At 38.0% G+C, this 19,018-nt stretch overlaps 1 protein-coding gene across 2 annotated transcripts in view; it reads left to right on the forward strand.

The window, feature by feature from the left end:
- Nucleotides 1–19,018, forward strand: part of FAM184B (family with sequence similarity 184 member B) — a 49,864-nt gene that overhangs the window by 18,004 nt on the left and 12,842 nt on the right. For both annotated transcript variants that reach the window (XM_061992797.1, XM_061992798.1), the window contains exons 3-7: nt 6,195–6,305; nt 13,347–13,559; nt 14,826–14,979; nt 16,143–16,255; nt 17,812–17,996. In XM_061992797.1, coding sequence (XP_061848781.1) covers nt 6,195–6,305; nt 13,347–13,559; nt 14,826–14,979; nt 16,143–16,255; nt 17,812–17,996 — 776 coding nt within the window. The remainder of the gene's footprint in view (nt 1–6,194; nt 6,306–13,346; nt 13,560–14,825; nt 14,980–16,142; nt 16,256–17,811; nt 17,997–19,018) is intronic.

Consider the following 19,018-nt stretch of genomic DNA (forward strand, 5'->3'; position numbering starts at 1 on the left):
ACAAAATATTTATCAGCTAGGGAAGACAGGCAAAGTATGAGGTGAGAACTAATGGTGAAAGTCCCATACTGTTGGTCCTTCTCATCACATAAATTCAGCTACCAGACCTGTACCCAGCCCTATGATAGCAGTCTTGCATATTAGATAAGAAAACATCTTGTAGGATTAGACTTGGAATAGTTCAGAATAACAACAGTTGTTTCCTGATGGGAAAGAGGATTTATCTCCTTTAGAATCAGAGAGCCCCAGAGTTCTGAAGAGACCAGGGTTACTCCAGTCAGCTGTGTTTCTCCAAGACAACTCTGACCCTTTTCACCATCTGTCCTCACATCTTGCCTGTCAGTATCATTTTGCTGATGGTACAGAGTTCTGTGCCTCTTCTTTGAGGATGTTCTTTGAGGGAGTTTAGCCTTCAGTGCAGTTGCTGCCTTTTTGTTTCACAAGATCAGAGGCTGAACTGAATACACATTCCCCAACATTACTCCATTCTCTCAGTGTGTAGATCTGTAGGAGAGCAACCTTTATCTTCTGCAGAAAAATGGAGAGGATATAATCAGTGGCAGAGATGCAGGTAAGCCATTTTTAAAAACCGAGTCAGGGAAATCATTAACATCTGTTTCGGTAAAGAAAGGTGTCCAGACTGTGGAATTTCAAGCTGATAGGGGGGAAAAGGGAAAGTAGGGTCCTGATTTCTTGTGAGTACTTGAAGTAACATTCAAGAGAAGTAAAGAATGGAGACATGAAAATTTGTGCATGTGGTTTATACTATTCTATTCTTATAGGAATAAGTAATGTAAAATGTGATAGTAACTAGAAATAAGGTGGTGTCATTAATTAGCAATTTAATTTCTAATTTCAGTATCAGCTAGATAAAACTGAAATTTTCTGAGAGACATATGGTCAACTTGTGCATTTCAAATCCTCTAAATCTATGGAATAAGACTGATTTACATACCACTGGAGCATATTGCCTCAAATATTTAAAGGCCCTCAGGCTAGGATAAAACTGGAAGAAGGAAAACAGACACAATGTTGTTTTCTGTTTCTTTCCAGTTTAAATTTTTTAAAAAGGAGAAGTTTCTTCTTTCTACATTGGCCATTTTTGATGCCACTATTAATTCTGTGGACAATGGCAGACTGGGAAACAGAAATATTTCCTTAATCAGTAATACTTCTGGTCATTAGTAAATACTAGCAAGAAAAGCTTTTGTAAGGCTTGAAAGAGAAAAGGACTGATGTTTAATCAAGATTAATTTTCTGTTTTCTCTTTAGTGGATGCCAAGAAGTTTCAGGCCTTTATATGAAAGATATCACATTAGTGTACATTAGTATTATTAATAATAATTTTTATTCCTATGGCTACTGCTAGGGAAAAGAGAATAGAAAAGGTGACAAGTTATTAAGTGTTCAATCTAGTTTTGGAAGAATTTTGGCATATGCCAGAGGTAAAAGAAACAGACTTACCTTTAAATTTTCAACTACAGAGAGTGTTAAATATAAGTTAGTTTTAACCCACAAGGTTTTACTTAACATTCATAGCCAAACAAATGGTAATTATATCCAAGTGCATACTGCGCTATTATGTTAAATACCTGGAAACTGAGACTAGAACCTCCAGAAACAGAACATTTAATGTGGTTCAAATGTTTGCTTTTAGTTATGGGCAGACAATTCCTGGCAAAGTCTGTAGGAAATTATTTTTCTTGTTTTAGGCATCTGTATTATGTTACAAACTATTGTACTTCAGCAGCTGAAAAAAACCCCAAAATAACTAAAAAACCAATCATTAACTTCTTGCACAAGTTGTAGTGAAATTAAAGACAGTATATCCTATTCCAAGTTTAGGGTAATCTCAGTCATTTTTTGGATTGTAACTCTTGATGAGTGTTCACAGTGATGCCTAAATCTGAAAGAATGGCTCCACATTACCAATATTCTGGTAGCAGAGATGGTCTAAGGGTATGGAGCAAGAAGAAATGCATTCAAACCAGCTCTGTAGCTGAAAGATTTACATCATGGAACTTTGCCAAAAGAGAAAAGGACATTTATTTCAGATGAAAATAAAAGAACATGTGTAAGAAATGTAGAAGTAATGTCATGCGTATTTTAGAATTTGGAAGTGTAGCTTAAGGAAACACAAGAAATTCTGGGATCAAAAGGTGATGGTGAAAAAAGTGGAAGAGGATCTAAGTGGAGTCAAAGAGAAAATACACTTCAGGAGAAAGAAATACTGCAAAAAGCAGGTAAGATGTTAATTAATGTAATTCTGAAGTATTTCCTCTGTTTGCAGTCAATTGCATTGGAAATTCCAAAAGTTACGTATGCTATTTGAAACTTAAATTTTGATACTCCAGAATACACAGAATCTGTATTGAATTCCCAAAACAAAGCTGTTAATAAAGCAGAGGAACTGAAACATCAAATAACACAGCTGCAGTAAATAACTTCTACCAAACAGGGCCAGAACAAGAGTCGCCCTGAAGATGTGAAAGAGCTTAAACAGGTGGTTTGCTCTCAAATATTCAAAGGCATGGCATGCCAAAAGTGCTGAAATTAATGCTCTTTTTCTTTTAAGATTAATGGATTTTGGATTATTCTACAGAAGTCAGTCCTGGAATATTTCCAGATCTCTGACCTCATCCAGTGGAACACTTACTTGTGTTCATAACCTGAAGTATATGAGTTGCTGCAATGACAGCAAGGAAACTACTGACATCCTTGAGCTAGACCAGGGCAGGGTGTTTAGTTTCTTCTGTTACCAAAACATTAAAGAACAAGGTCCAAGGCAAACTTTCTCTGCTTAGGTCAAGTTGGAATACAGAGTTTTGGGGTTTTTTTTAAATAGAAAACAGTTGTCTTGAAAAGCTATGCAGAATTAATACCAGGAATAAACTCAGTACAGTGAGGAATGGATGTAACCTGAGAGGTCCCTCTTTACAATATCTACACCCTTAAGCAATTACTCAACCTAGAACCTTTTCTATGTTTTTTAGTTCTAGAATATTGTTGTGGTAGCATTCTGAAAAATTAGACCTGGCATCAGAGGTGTAACCAAAAACAAACTGTGCTTTGTGCTTTTTCACAGAAGTAAGGTTGTCCTTGAAGAAGCTTGCATGTTTGGAAGTAGGTCACGCACTCAAATCAGAACAGCAAAAAACGGTCCCATCCCTAGACTGCAGAAGAGGCATACAGCCCCAAGTTGCTACAGTTCTATGTTGTTTAATAACATGAATCCAGGAGTTTTCAGTGGAGTATATCCATCTAAATAGCATATTCCCTACAAAGTAGACTACTGTGACCCTAGAATTCTACCCTGGTTTCGTCATGTCATATAGTTTTGTGTTTTATAGACTCTTGAAACTTTAGTTTTTTAAAAAGAGGGTCTGAATAAAAGACACAGAGAATTTGCTTTTTAAAGACAAACATCAGTCCAAGAAGGAAAAGACTTGTCTGAAGGAACAGCTATTAAAAGGGCTCAAAGATCTTGTAATGAAGCATACAAAAGAAATCAAGCCAATCTAAAACTTCATGGAAGCTGAAAGAAAAAATTGCAGAAGGTAAAGATGTTCTATTAATAGATGCTCTAATTCATCTGGTTTAAATCTTATTGGTCACAGTGACATTATTTGAATTATCCTCACTGAAGGCACTTTGAATTAACACGAAATGCAAGGATTTTCTTGCTCTGGTCTTAGTTTAAAGAAAAGAAAAGGGAAAAAAAAATAGAGCTGATGTATTTCCATGAAAAGCTCCACAGGCAGGAAGGTGAATTTCTCCTTGATGTGATAAACTGCCTTCTTAGCAACACTTACCCTTGCATGCTTTACATGTGACAGCTGGAATGATTAATATAAGGACTCTCCTGAAGAAAAATGCGTTGCAAGTGTATTCCAGTTTCTGACACAAATTTCCATGGATTGCTGCTGTGAAATACTAAAATTAAGTATTTAATCAAAATTCTGCATTGTATAAGCAGAGAATCTAGTTCTGCAAAGTGTTGGTAAAAGGATTCAGATTGCAGGTGTTACCAATGAAATGACAAATAGTTACAAACAAATACATGCATATATATCTCCTTATTTAACTTTAGTGAGAAAGAAAACTTGCGGATCTTGACAGGTTACTTGAGCAACACTTTTCCTCAATGCATTTCTTAAGGTGTTTTAGGTAACTGAGCTCTAATTTTTGTTGTCAGTATGCAGTAGCAGCAATTGGCTTAAGGGATTCTTCAAAGAATGTTGCTTTCTGTAGAACTACTGTCTATGGCTGAATCCTTTGGCTTTAGGAAGTTTGCTATCTGTAATGTTTCTGTGCCACAGGAACCTAAATATGAGCTGCAATCTATTCACTTGAAGGAAAACCTTGAAACTCACGTTTAGTTTTAAGCACATGCTTTAATGCTTAGTGAAGCTCACAACCTTCCTTGGTGCTAAGAATATACTTTTACCACTTTTCCCCAGTTTTAATGCTGCTATACCTTTGCAAGTTCAACATTTACTTGAGAATGACCAAACCACTTGCTGACGAGTTGTGGAGTCCTAAAAGTCATCAGCTCCTATTACCAAATGTTAAGCTTCATGTTACATTCAGATTTTGAAGACTAGGAATTGTGTAAAGTGGTCATCAGGAGAATTCAGTTCTCCCTATGAAACTGCTGAAGTTTATACATTTATACAATTTCATTTCTCAAAAAAGTACTTGTGTGCATAAATAATTTTGTGTGATTGTGGAAGTGCTTACATTTGTGAAGATGCAGTTCTTCAAGGTGCACAGTTACAAGCCTTATCAAAAGGACTTTGCCTTTATACTTTAGTAAAAATGCATAATAGTAGGCATTTATTGCTTATAGGCAATTAAGATTATTGCTTATAACCATCTGTTCTGAGAGATTAATGTTAATTAAATCATAAAAATCTTGAGTCAGTAAAACTTAAATAACATTACAATATTTTTCATTGCTAATGCTCTTTATCTCTGATGGAATTAAGGCCTGTAACAACTTTATGAGAAGTATTATATTTCTTTTCTAGATGGAAAAATTAAGATACAGAGAAGGAAGTCAGTTGACAGACTTGCAGTGGGAATGCTGAAAACACATTATCTTCAAGTTTTGATCACAAAGACCATTATATCTTCTCCCTTTCTTACAGCCAAAACTAAAGCTAATTTCTCCCTTGCAATATTCATATCTCTGTGTTTGATTCCATCCTTTAATTGCTACCTAACAGATATTCTGTTTTTAAACTGCGAAATCCTAATATATTCTCCATTTTTAAATTATGAGTTTTAAAGAATACATCACTACTCATTCTGCTTCTGTTTCCTAGTATCGTGCCATCCTCCCAGTGATTATACTTTCTGAAGTTTTAGGTTCTCTTTTTCTATTATCTTGAATTCTTAAGTTGTTCTATGATTGTGCTATAAAAATGAGGGGAGGATGCTGTGAGAAGGGTCTGGACAGGGCGGAGGAGGTGTTAAATTGCTATGAATTGCTATTTTTTTCTTTGTTTCTTCTATTTGGTTTGTCTGAAATATGGTAGAATATTTTTTGAGTCATCGAATTGGCACAAATAGGAAGAACAGGCATATTAATAAGCTTGTCGTGTATCACTGCAAACAGTTGCTACAAGCTCTTGGTCACGGTTTTGCAAGTGATATTATCATTGATTTTTCAAAAGTTATTTCCAGTAATAAGATGATAATATAGTTTTCTTTTTTATTATTATTATTTTTTTACTTCCTCATTAGGATTTTCTTTTTGGACACTGTAAGATTGTCTTTCCTTTGATTCCATTTTCCACTAGTTGCCCATTAGTCAGTCATCTGGTTATTTATATGGTTAATGTATACCTATGTTTTCTTGTGGGTGACTCTTAAATACTCAAGGCAAAACAGTCTGACTCTTCATGCTGTACAGATTTCCACCTCAGGGAAGCTTTCAGTACAAGATTAGGGTTATGTGAGCTGTATTGTCTAAGACTAATATTAGAAATAACTAAACTAAACTCTTAATGCTTATTTGATTTAATAATATATGTGACATTAAAAGACAGTAGCATATATTACTGTGTAAACTGCTTTATTATCTAAGTTAATGAAGAAGAAATGTTCTTTGTTTTCTCATGATGCATGTTTTGTCCCAGCTATTGCAAGCTTTTTCCTTTTTCTTTCTTTTATTTTTTTTTTTACTTTAGGATCTCCAGACCCAGCTAGAGGAATTTAAAAGAAAATCTGAGTGTGAACTAAAGCAACTAGAGAAAGAGAAAGAAGTCCTAACAGACAAACTCCAAAACTCTTCATCTGAGGTAAACTGGGCATAAATGTAACCCAGTAATAAAAGGGCTCTTCAGTTTTCCTCTTATCTGAGAGATTTGTGATTAGATTTATTTGTATTTGCTGAGACTTATGTATTTGTCTTTGCTGAGATTTATTTGTATTTGCTGTATTTTTTCTGTCCAGAATTCTGGATAGAAATAACAGAAAATATCACTCCTGAACATCTATGCAGATTTTGACAGGACTAATTATTTTGAAAAATTTCATATATATCTCTTTGAAGAAATACTAAGGCTTGTTGTTATCAGAGTTGGATGATGACTCGCTTAATCTGCATACAGGAGTGAGAGTAGAAGCTCCCTTACAGCTCTTGTTGACTTTCTGGTTTTGGGGTTTTTTTTGTTGTGTGTATATTGTTGTATGTCAAAGGGCCTGCTTGCTTGCTCCATTGAGCAAGAGAATCGAATGCAAAAAAATGTCAAATAGGTCATTGTTTCTGTTGTTCTTACTCAACGGTAAGGGTGGTAACTGAAGCCAATTGGAATGGGCAATAATTTAGTATGTATTAGTAGTTAGATGTGCCTCTCTTTATGTTCTTAAGATCAAGAATGAAACAGAAAACATTGTAGCCCCAGAGTAACTTTGAGGATGTCATAGCTCATGTACTGTTTTCCACTCTGGTTACGTGTAAGTCATCACACAAATCTGCAGATGTGAATTAAGCTGGAAATAACTATCTGAGATGTGTTAGTAATAGGTTGTCCACCTTAAGAGCTGTAATGTGTAGGCAATTGCAGGGATAGAGGAACGGGTTTTTTATTTGAAAAGCCATAACATTGCATAAATAATTTCCTGCCAAAACAAAAACAGAATCCCTGCAAGCAATTATTTACCCAGGTAAACAGTTCACCTTTAAAATTGCTGACAATTATGAATACACATTTTCTCCCTCACAGGTGTTCCCCTTTTGTGTTGTTCTTTTTGGCAAATACTCTCTTCTTTTAAATGTTGCATACAGGATATTTCCTTTTTGTCAGTGTGATCCTGTGAAGTTTTTGCCTGTGAATGTTTTGATACTTCTATTTCATGGATAAACTATAAAACAACTGCTTTAACAGAACTGAAAACAGTCCCACCCCAAGTATACCATTGCATTTGATACTTGTTTCAGAAGAACAATAAAATGATTTGTGATTGTCCATTTTGGGAGATTGTGGGTGAATGGACATGTTTTCACTATGAGAACTTGTCATCCATTTCTTTGGGTTTTTCCTGCCAATGCTGATTTTGAGGGTCTAAGATTTCATTTAAAAAAAAATAAGATATGCCCAAATACACAGAATTGCTCAGTCTAGTTCAAGACAAAGTCATTAACAAGAATTAGGCAGCTCACACTGTGGAACTACTGCATTACAGGTAGCCAGTGTCATTCTAAGTGTCTGTCTATAGTTGCTGTTGCTTTGAATTTTCACTTACTCTAACCAGGTTTGCTTTCATCACTGATTCTAACGAGTCTCATTTCCAGAAAGTTGAGCTTGCATGGGAACAACTCGACAGAAGTTGAAGACCTAGATCGGTCTCAGTTGGCATTTGTAGACTGAGTGTCCATAAGAAAATATTTTTGAGTATTCAAGAAAGTAAAAGTACAGATAGGCTCATCAGGGGGTAAGCAAAGTGTTGATTCCCCTCACCTACGTCCTTCCAGTTTCCCACACAGTCTCTCGCCCATCCGGGTGCACTCGGACAGAGTTGCTGGTGACTCTCAGTCCTGCCATTGCCCTCCATAGGTTGCCAGGGGCACAGCCTGCGTTCTCACCCAGCTTGCAGAGGGATCTCTGGTCTGGTGCTCCTCCTTCCTTCCTCCTTCTCTGACTGTGGGGTTCACGTGGTCACCTCCATCTTGTATCACTGTTATACCTCCTTCCAGCACTTCAAATTCCCGTTCCTAAATAGTGATCACAGAGGTGCCAGATTGGCCCAGCCGGGCCGGAGGTGGGTGTGAACCCAGGAGCCAAGGGAGAGCCCAAAAACTCTTTACCGGATCTTCACTGCAACCCGCTCCCCCTGTTACCAAGTAAAAACAGCTCCTTGCTAAACCATGACACCAGGGAAGTGATTTCAATTTACAATACTTTCCTTCTATAAGAATGTCAAAATTCACAACCAAGAAAGCACTATTAACTATACAACATTATGTTTCACTGAGGGCATGATTTCCATCTGGGAACCTTTCCAGTGGCTCAGCCCAAAGCTTCCGCCTCAAAGGCTAGGCAATGTGCTGTTACTAATCCAGTTCTAACCTGGATACAATTTCAGATCTAAAAATAACTTCCTTGGCTGCATAAGGCACATTTTTGATTGGGCTGACATAGCTGGAACACTATGCAGAGTAAACAGAATCATGGTAATTTCATGTCTCTAGGCACTGCAATTCAAAGTGGACATATTTCTGGATTACAGAGATCTTTCTGGATAAGGAAATAAGATTCATACCCGTTTGGTCCTTTGGAAGAAAAGATGCAAGATTCTGTGTGAGTCAAATGCCAGTTCGTTAGGAGTCATCAAGTTCTTGGCTTTTGCACTACAGGATCTCTTTGACATGTATTAAAGTGGCTGTTCTGGAATTAGAAGGTATATAAAATGGAGACATCTCCTTGTCATGGTGTATCTTTGAACAATGCTAGCACAGCAACAGCCAAAGCCTTGATAGAGATCTTGTAGGTTCCATTAAATAACAGCAGTAGAGATGTGCTTTTAGGGTGTTTGCACCTCTCCATCCAGTCAGGAGCTGCCACAATTTTAGGAAGGCAGTTAACTTCGAGATTAACTGAAGTAACTGTGAAATAAGACGAGTAAAATATAGTCTCATTATTTTGTTGTTACTCTGATACCATGTTACAGTTTTGATGCAACAGCATCATAGTATGAGCAACACCTTGGGTGCCTCATTTTAACTGTCTGAACAAATTCTCGGTTGCGCTGACTCTTTTATAATACATCAAAAGGCAGTTTTAAGTCTTTTATATAAATTCATCCCTTAGCCATGCAGAAACACAGATCTTTTTACTTAAAAGATACAGGAAGTAAATATATTCTGTCTGATTTCAACTTTAGATCTTGCCTTAGATATCATACTTCTTATGTACAATAAATAAAGAAGGGGAGAGTGGACATAAGACAGACTTCAAGTAGTCATAGTGCATGCAAATGAATTAAAATAAAGCAGAAGTCAAACGAGAGACCTACTTGTGCTGGCACACACAGCTTTGTACCTGTCTAGTATTTATGCCCATTGGCTACCAAAGCCTGAGAGGTGCTTGTTCAAAAGAATCAAGACATCCTTCTCAGGAGAGGAACAGTAATTATGGTTAGTAAAGAATGAAACTTGAAAGACTTTTGAAATATTTCAAAACTTATCTGTCATCTTTTAGTAATAGTTGCTCTTTTTGTTTTTCTTTTTACTTGGAAGACAGTGAGAGGCAAAATCAACTGTCAGAAGGGCAGGCAAATGCAAACATAGCCCTGAAATTTGAAGAGAATTCAGCAGAGCTTGAAAAAATACTAGAGTTGCCTAGAGTTTATACTGAAGTTTATACTGTATTAGCTGCATCTTTAAAAATGCTTTATGCAAGTCTGGTGGATAGAAGTGAATGAACGGTATCAGAGGTACAGTTTTTTCAAGAGGTTTTGTTTTGCAGCAGAAAGACATAAAACAATGTCGCTGGTTTGTTAATAGTAAAAAGGAACCAAATAGATTCTGGAGTGACATGAGTTGACATAGTTTCTGTGGCTTAAATGTTTCTTTACCAGTTTTACAAATTGAAGGTCTATCTAGCTGTTTTGAAGTAATGAAATACAATAAAATGCCTGGGCTCTGCAAAATATTCCAGAGAAGGATTTGTACTGCTGGATTTGAAAGCCCTTTTAACTGAAAGACAGGAGATGGAAAACTGATGGGATAGAACTGTTTGTTTCTTAACCTCTAATATGTTAGAAGTAGCAGGATTCATGAGAAAGAGTGTGGTTTTGTGATGTATTTGTGTAGAGTTTTTTCCCTAAATCACTGACAAGTAATGGTTTTAGAAATACTTTTCCATCTGATTTCTTACTACATTATGTTCCATGTTGCTACTAATTTACTGCTTTGCCTATTTCTAGTTAGTATGATTACCTGGAAGATTAATAATGTTGTGAGCACAGATGAAATTTGTATACACCTCTTTTCATCTTCTCCACCTGGATTAATATTGATTTGCAAAAAAAAATATTCCAAGCAACATTTTTCCTGGTTGCAATTTTTCTATTAGAAAATATACAGCCTACTTTTCTGGCAGATCTTTTTAACTCATTGGCTTACTTTCAGGAAGCCCAGAAAAAAAAAAAAGCAGCATGCTGGAGTGTAGTAATGCTAATACATATTGCATCAGCTGATATAGAGGGCTGTACAGCATGAAGTGTTTCATCTCAGAGGTTAGGTTTGTAAGAAACTACAGTACCTACAAACTTCAGTGTTTCTTTATATAGGAAAACACTGGCTTGAGTTCAATAGGCACTAGGAGAAAGTAAATGTTTTTACCTGTAGCCAGAAGCCAATGGGCCCATGTAGTTAAATCTTATGTTTTGCCACTTATTTAAAAGAAAAACAAAACAAAACAAAACCCAAAATTTGCAGCAGCTCTGTAAACAAAGGTATGGTTGGCAAGTGGCTCAGGCATCTGCCTGTTCTTGGAGTATATCCAGGCCACAGATAGATCCCATCACACAGATACATTAAAGGCAATTAATGTTTTTCATTAAGAACAACATTTAGCAATTATTCTTCACTGGTTTGTTCAAACAGATTTCTTTGTGTTTAAAAAAACCAAGAAACAACTGGATGATAATTAAACTCACAGTTTGGGGCAGCTGCATCTAGGTGCTCTTTCAAATTCACTGACTCAAATCAATTTGGTTCAATTGCTTCAACGAAATTCAAAAGGTACCATGTTGGTTTGAAATTGTTGAAGAAGTGATAAAGCTAATCTTTCGCTTTCTGGCACTAAAAAGAGAACAAAAATTAAGACTTGATTCACAAAGCATTGGGTGAAGGAACATTTGCCACCTTCTTATCTAGCATTGCAGGCTGGCATTCCCATGGTGTGTGCGAGACTTGGCCTTGGTTTGCGGTTTTGGATTTTTGTTTTCTTCTGTTAGCTTTCTCATTTTTTAAAGAGTTCCCTTGTCACTGGATTATAGGAGAAAACAATGAATTACAATGTGTCACCTGTTGTCATTTATTCACTTGTATATTAAGTGATCACTGGACACCGTAGGCCTTCATCACTTAAATGTGTCCCAGTTACCTTCATATGCACACACACGTACTCTCTTGCTCTCACAGGTTTTCCTGTGCCGGTGTGCTTCCTTTCTCACACACACAAAGCAGAACCATGGCTGCTATCCCTTCCTCACCCATGTTTTGTGAATAAAGACATTTGTCTCTTTGCAGCTGATGAAATAATCTAAGTTTTAAAAACATGAGAGTTCAATCTGGAGGAAATATTTCAATTTTCATTTTGACATCTACATTTAAAAATGTTTCTTTTGGATGGACTTGAACAGAAGTTTTGTTGTTTGCTTGGTTTTGCCAACAAATGGGAGAAAGTCAATGGCCCACACTGGAGGTGTTTTAGCTTTATTGAAGAGTTTTTTAACAGTCTCTTCTTGCAGTCTTCTGTCGTGTCTAAATTACAGGTATTGTTTTAGATCTCATAACATGTGAAATGTGAGTAATAAACTAAACATCTAGCCCATCTGATCTATGAGGCAGGAGGCCTCATCTAGTTGGAGGCCTATATCTAGTGGAGTCCCTCGGGGGTCAGTGCTGGGACCATTACTGTTCAATATATTCATTAATGATCTTAATGAGGTAACAGAGGCACTATCAGCAAGTTTGCTGATGATTCTAAACTGGGGGGAGTGGCTGACACAGCAGAAGGCTGTGCTGCCGTTCAACAAGACCTGGACAGGCTGGAGAGTTGGGCAGGGAGAAAGCTAATTAATTCAACAAGGGCAAGTCTTGCATCTGGGAAAGAGTAACCCCATGTACCAGTACAGGTTGGGGAATGAACTCTTAGAGAGCCATGTAGGCAAAAGGTACCTGGGGTTCTGGTGAGCAGCAGGATAAGCATGAGCCAGCAATGTGCCCTCGTGGCCAAGAAGGCCAATGGCATCCTGGGGTGTATGAAAAGAGCTGTGGGCAGTAGGTTGAGAGAGGTTCTCCTCCCCCTCTACTCTGCCCTCATGAGAATCTGGAATATTGTGTCCAGTTCTGGGCCCCTCAGTTCAAGAAGGACAAGAAGCTGCCGGAGAGAGTTCAGTGCAGGGCCACTAAGATGATGGAGTGGAGCATCTCCCTTCTGATGAAAGGCTGAGGGAGCCGAGGCTCTTTAGCTTGGAGGAGACTGAGGGGTGATCTCATTAATGTTGACAAATACATAAAGAGTGGGAATGGCAAATTTAAAAAGAAAGGCAAATACAAATTTTTGCTTTAAGTTCAGAAAACCTACTAATTAGGGAAGGGAAGTCTTCCTTCCCCACCAAGAAAACTTCTACCAAGTTATTCTTATAAATAGCTATTTTTCATTACTTTTGTGTCAGCCAACACACGTGTCTACTGTATTTAGTAATTAAGCTGAGAGGAGAAAATACAACAAATCTGAAGCATGATGTGCAGATTTCTTGTTTCCATTGGTTATAGTCTAGTGCTTTGTGTAAATGGACTCTGCAATGTTACATCTTGAGAGCGACAGTGAGTACAGCCTTAGGCCTGCCTCCTGGTTTATGCCATAGTTATTGTGCAAGTTGAATTGGGGATTGTACATATGAGATATATGATTTGAAAAGAAGTAATTTAAGAAAAGTACTTGATGGTCAACAGACCGTGTGTGCAAAAGAGATGTTATTATTCACTGAAAAATAAAGGGCTCCCTGCATGAAACAAGTTCATAAAATGTACTCAAATTTACATAATTCCTCTCCTTTGTGAATGCAGCCATTAATCCTATCCTCCTGACTTACTTTTCTGGAAGGTGGTGCATCTGAAACAAATATTAGATCAACAAGCAAATAATTTCAAGGAGTCACTGAAGAAACATAATCTACAGTCCAACAAAGAAAAAGAGAAGCTTTTGCAGGATCTTCAGAACACCATTAAAGAAAACCAGAATGTTAAACTGCAGCTGGAGGAATCACATCAAAAAGTCTTAAAAATGTTGGAGAAAAGCAAAAACCAGGAACTCAAGGTCAGTTTATGACATACTAGTGTAAAAAACAGTGTTTGTGGCATAAATTGTATTAGCTAAAGCCGATTATCAAAACTCAGTTTTCTCCCATTATCTTCATGATGACTTGCCATTGTTGCACAGAATGAATTGTTCTGTGATTTTGTAGCCTCAGCATCTTCAAGTTGGGACTTGTTAAAACTATTTTTTTTAAATTTCAACATTTGATCTTAGATCTCAGTGTGAGTGAAATAGTTTCATAAAATAATACAGTTTACCCTCTAGAGTTAAGACCGTGATGAATACAAACTCCTCTAGCTGTGCTCTTGCTTCAAAAATACAAGGGAATTCCTAAGTGTATTATTAACAGGACTCAGTTTTATTCTTTTTCATCCATTATTAATTTATACATAAATACTTTAAAAGAAGTGTAGTAGGCATGAATAATGACATGTATTGCTTTAGATACCCTCAAAAAATCAATTCTATAAGTGGATAATCCAAAGCTTTTAAAGATTCAAGTAGATTTATTTCAATGACAAATTGTAATGAAATATAGTGAGATTCTAGAGTGTTGCTGTTTGGGGAAAAAAAAAAAAGGCAACTTAAAAGATCATTATGTGATCGTGGCATGAGGTTCAGATGTCCCTGTTGACATTGCACACTTTAGGGAAAACCTGCTTGTTGGAAAACCACTCCACATAGAGTTTAATGCCTTGTTTTTGTATTCAGAATAGGTTTAGATGTTCAGAATAAAATCCCAGTTTTGACAAAACAAAGCTGAAGGCAGTAAGCTGGTAAAAACGAAGCTGAGAGGCAGTAGAGAGCAAGTGCTCCATCTTTTACAGTATATCAGCAGCACTTCTTATGACAGTAAAAGCTTTACCTGAGAACAATGCATGGAAAGATAGAATACTTTATCTGACACAGATAATACTTTATCTGTGAAGTAAGGAAATGCAGGTCAAATCTGGAGGGCTTTGTTTGTTGAATAATAAAAGATCTTTCTAATGCCAAATACTGCAGAGATGTCAGTGTTATTATTCAATGATGTTCAACAAATCCAATAGATGATATCTTGATAATTTCTCTTGTACCTATTAAGTTGGGGTTTTTTTAACTTCAACTCATTTTTATGCTTGTGTTCATGAACTGTAATGTAAAGTGGTGATGGAAACAAAAGTTCTATAATGAAAGACCAGATTCATCCTGGCATTACAAGTTAAACAACAAGGTGACAAATAGGCTCCAACTACCTTGTTTTTTGGGGGGGCCTTTTGCTTACAGGAGGCAGAAGAACGTTTGAAAAAGGAATTTAATGAAACTTTCAAGATCCAACATCAGTCTCATAGGCTGGAAATACAATCCTTGGAAGAGAAAGCAAAGAAAGAATTACATGATGAACTCGAGCAGATACAGAAGCAGCAAACCCTGTTGCTAGGTATATTATCTTATGTCATGCACAGCTCCTACTGCTTGATTATATGCTGAGAAGCACCAACTTTGCTCCCATTAATTTTCTTTCCCATCTTGTGGGAGCTCAGGTCTCTCTGAATCTTCTTGTCCATACCCTGCAGTTTCAGCAATACAGCCAGAATGTTCTTTGTTAACCCAGCTCTCAACCATGAGTGGGAAAATGTTGCTGGGAGAGTAGTCTGGTGTACAATATTCAAGTATGCATTATCAGGTGTATTAGGTTGGAATATAGTGTATGTGACTTTCCTCTTTTTTCCTATGATGTAGAGAAATATTTTATGTGGTTCGTGTCTGTTCTGTTGAGTTTAGCAGTGGAGATCAGTTGCTCCTTACATATTGTTTAATTCATCTACAAAGTTCCCTGAACTGTTCAGAACTAAGCAGAACACTGCATTAGGTGGACCTAGTATCTCTGGATTTGAACTTGGATTAATAAAGATTATTTGTAAAAGATTTCTAAATAAGGAAAAAAATAATTTGAAACAAACTGGATGCTCTTTTGGGGTTTTTTATCAGCAATTTGCTAAAAGATTTGTTGCTCTCTAAAGCGTATTCCTATGCAACCTGATCTAGGTGAATCTGCTTCTACAGGGGGGTTGGACTAGATGATCTCTAAAAGTCTCTTCCAACCCTACCATTCTGTGATTCTATGAAAGCTGATATGCTCAATAGATGAATTCTGTTCTTCAAGATATATATCAATAAAAACATCCCAAAACTCGTACCTAATATCACCAAAGTTTCAGTATGACAGGTCTGCATAGATAAGTGTTACACTTCTCTAACAGCCAGAGCTCTCTTCAGTCTGCCTTACAGCCCTCTGTAAAACACTGATGGATTCAACAGGGAAGCTCAGGGGCGCCCCCCTAAAGTTCAAGGTTAGAAGCAGCAACTATAGCAATCTAATCTGCAAAACAACTGCCACAGAATTACTTCTCCGATTCTGATATTGCATCATGGCTGTTGTAGCTTTGTATGTTCTTACTGTTGCTCAACTGAGTTACTTCTCTAGTAATAGAAGACTTTAACGACAAAGGAGTTCAGGAACAAAGAAAATGTATTGATATTTTTATCTACCTTCCCCACCCAGCTGGCCTCTGCCTTACTGATTGTCTGATTTTTTCCTAGGATCTCTAAGAATGGAACTCTGTGAGCAACAGACAGTGTGCACTGATCTCAAGAAACAATTAGAAGAACTCCAAATGGAGCTGAGGAGTGTGAGGACACTGAAGAAGCAACAGGCAAGAAATCAGTTCCTACTTCATTGTCATTTTGTGTTTTGCAAAAGCAATAGTATCGGATTTTTCTCTCCAGAGATAAAAAAAGAGTACAGAATCTCTTACAGAAATGGAATGGGTTTCCTTCCCTTATGTCACACTGTTAGCATTATCATCTTTTCCCCGTGGGCAGGCTTTTTTCCATTTAAAGACTAGAATCTACAACTTTGTGGTGGTTTAGCCAGGTGTCCACCAAGTCATCAAATCACTCCCCCTCCTAAACTGGGCAGGAGAGAGAGAGAAGTATAACAAGCGGTTTGTGAGTTGAGATAAGGACAGAGAGATCGCTCAGCAATTAGCATCATGGGCAAAACAAACTGAACTTGGGGGGAAAAAGGTTTGATTTATTAATAAACCATCAGAAAAGAGAGATGAGAAATAAAACTGAATCTTAAAACACTTTCTCTATCCTTCCCTCTCCCTAGGACTCTCCTTTCTTCCCCTCCATCACAGGGTATGGGGGATGGGGGTTGCAGTCAGTCCATTACAGATGGACTTTGCTGCTGCTTCTTCTCAGGAGGAAGCCTCATCACACTTCCCACTGCTACACTGTGGGGTCCCTCCCCATGGGAGACAGTCCTTCATGAACTTCTCCAGTGTAGGTCCTTCCCATGGGCTGCAGTTCCTCACAAACTGCTCCAGCATGGGGCCTCCCACGAGAGCAGCTCCTCACACCCTGCACCAACAAGAGTCATCCACCGGGAGAGCTGTCTCTCAGGTACCGACTGCTCCAGCCTGAGTCCCTCACAGGATCACAAGTCCTGACAGCAAACCTGCTCTAGTGTGGGCTCCTCTCTCCCCACAGACTCCCAGGTCCTGCCAGAAACTTGCTCCAGGGTGAGCTTCCCACGGAATCACAGACTCCTTCAGGCATCCACCTGCTCCAGTGTGGGGTCCTCCACGGGCTGTGGGTGGATCTCTGCTTCCCAGTGGCCTCCATGGACTGCAGGGGCACAGCTGCCTCATCATGGTCTGCACCACAGGTCACAGGGGAGTCTTTCTTTCAGGGTCTAAGGACCCTCCTCCCCCTCCTTCTCCACTGACCTTGGTGTCCGCAGAGATATTTCCACATTCTCACTCCCTGCTGCTGCTGCCATTTAGCAACTGCCCAACAACTTCTTCCCTTCTCAAATACGTTATTCACAGAGGTGTTACCTCAGTCACTAATTGGCCAGGCCTGGGTCAGCTGTGGGATCCATCTTAGAATTGACTGGCATTAGCCCTGTCAGCTACAGGGGAAGCTTCAGACAGATCTTTGTTTAAAGAAGCCACCCCTGTAGCCCCCCTGCTACCAAAAAACCTGGACCAGGCAAAACCATTACAAACAAAAAAACTGAGTGTTACAACAAAATTAATTTTATGTGGGTTATAAAATATATTGGGGAGGTTTTGATCACAGATTTTTGTCTTGCACATATAATTGAAAAATCAGTTCACTAAAATTCAGTGCACACAATTCCAGTGAGCTCTTTGCATTAAATAATGAGGCTGTGAATAATTAAATTTAGCCTTTTTCTTAGGAAGGAAGCAGCCAGAACCAGATCAGATCTCTTCATGATGAACTGGAAAAGTGTCAGAGTGAAATTTCTGAACTCAAGAAAGAGAATTTACTTTTGAAGAACACAATGGAGCTACTCAGTTCTGAGTTGGAGTCGCAGAAGCAAGAAGCTGCACAGCTTCAGGATAGGGAGAAACAGCACAGAAGGTTTGCCTTAAATTCGCACTTCACAATGCTATCTAGAGAGTTAATACTAATGCCAGAATCAGGGGTCTTCTAAATGTGATGAGTGTCAGAATCTCTGCTTTCTAATTATTAAAATATTTTCTAAATAAAAATACTTTCTAAAGTATTTTAGACATTAGGAGTTTTGCAAAAGCAGTAGTTCATTTCTCTCCAGCTATAATAAAAACATTTGAATTTCTGTCATGGAGAAATACGTCTAGTGTAACCCCACAGGAGAGACCTGAGAAAATCTGTGCAACGTCAGCCTTTGAAAGGCACTGGAAGATATAAACAAATCCCAAACTCACCCAAGAGCTATGAAAAAAAAAATGTAGAAATCTCTGAGAATAAATATCAGGTTTTTATACATGCTGTCTGAAGCTGAAACCAATGGGTTTGTTGTTAACTCTATAGAGGAAACACTTCAGAATGCCATATGTACTCTGAGACTCTACTTTGGCTGGAACAGCCAGCTTTGCACTGGAGGAGTAAGGGCAGTGACAGCAGATACTGTCAGTGCCTCTGAGCTGATAGAATCCTGGAGCTGTAATATGCTGTCAGGAAGGGCAAGCTGTCTTGGGAGTCTTGACTGTCTTGTAGAAGGTGGATGGCATCCCCTTAATGTAGCCAAGGGCTCAGAGCACATGTTGTATTGCAGTAGTGGCAATCTTCCCATTTGTGTGCAAAAAAAGTTCAGGACTTACCTTCTACTTGGGGAACAAGACTGAGATTCACTGTGCGCTACATTTGTATGGCTGTTGAATCCTTTGAAATTTCTGAATGATCATCCTTGACACATTCTCTTTGCAGAGAGATTGAGGAATCTGGTGCATGGGTACCTTTCATTTCTGCAACAGTGTAGAATATGCCCCTAGCTACTCAAGCTGTATATATAAAAAATGATTTCTGAAGAGTATGCCCTGAAAAGTATCTTTAAAATTATGTCCTATATAGTCTGGAGAAAGCACACAAGTGATACAGTGTCTCCCAGCAGAGAGAGTGGC

Source organism: Colius striatus, chromosome 3 (assembly GCF_028858725.1).
Source record: "Colius striatus isolate bColStr4 chromosome 3, bColStr4.1.hap1, whole genome shotgun sequence".
Classification (NCBI taxonomy): domain Eukaryota; kingdom Metazoa; phylum Chordata; class Aves; order Coliiformes; family Coliidae; genus Colius; species Colius striatus.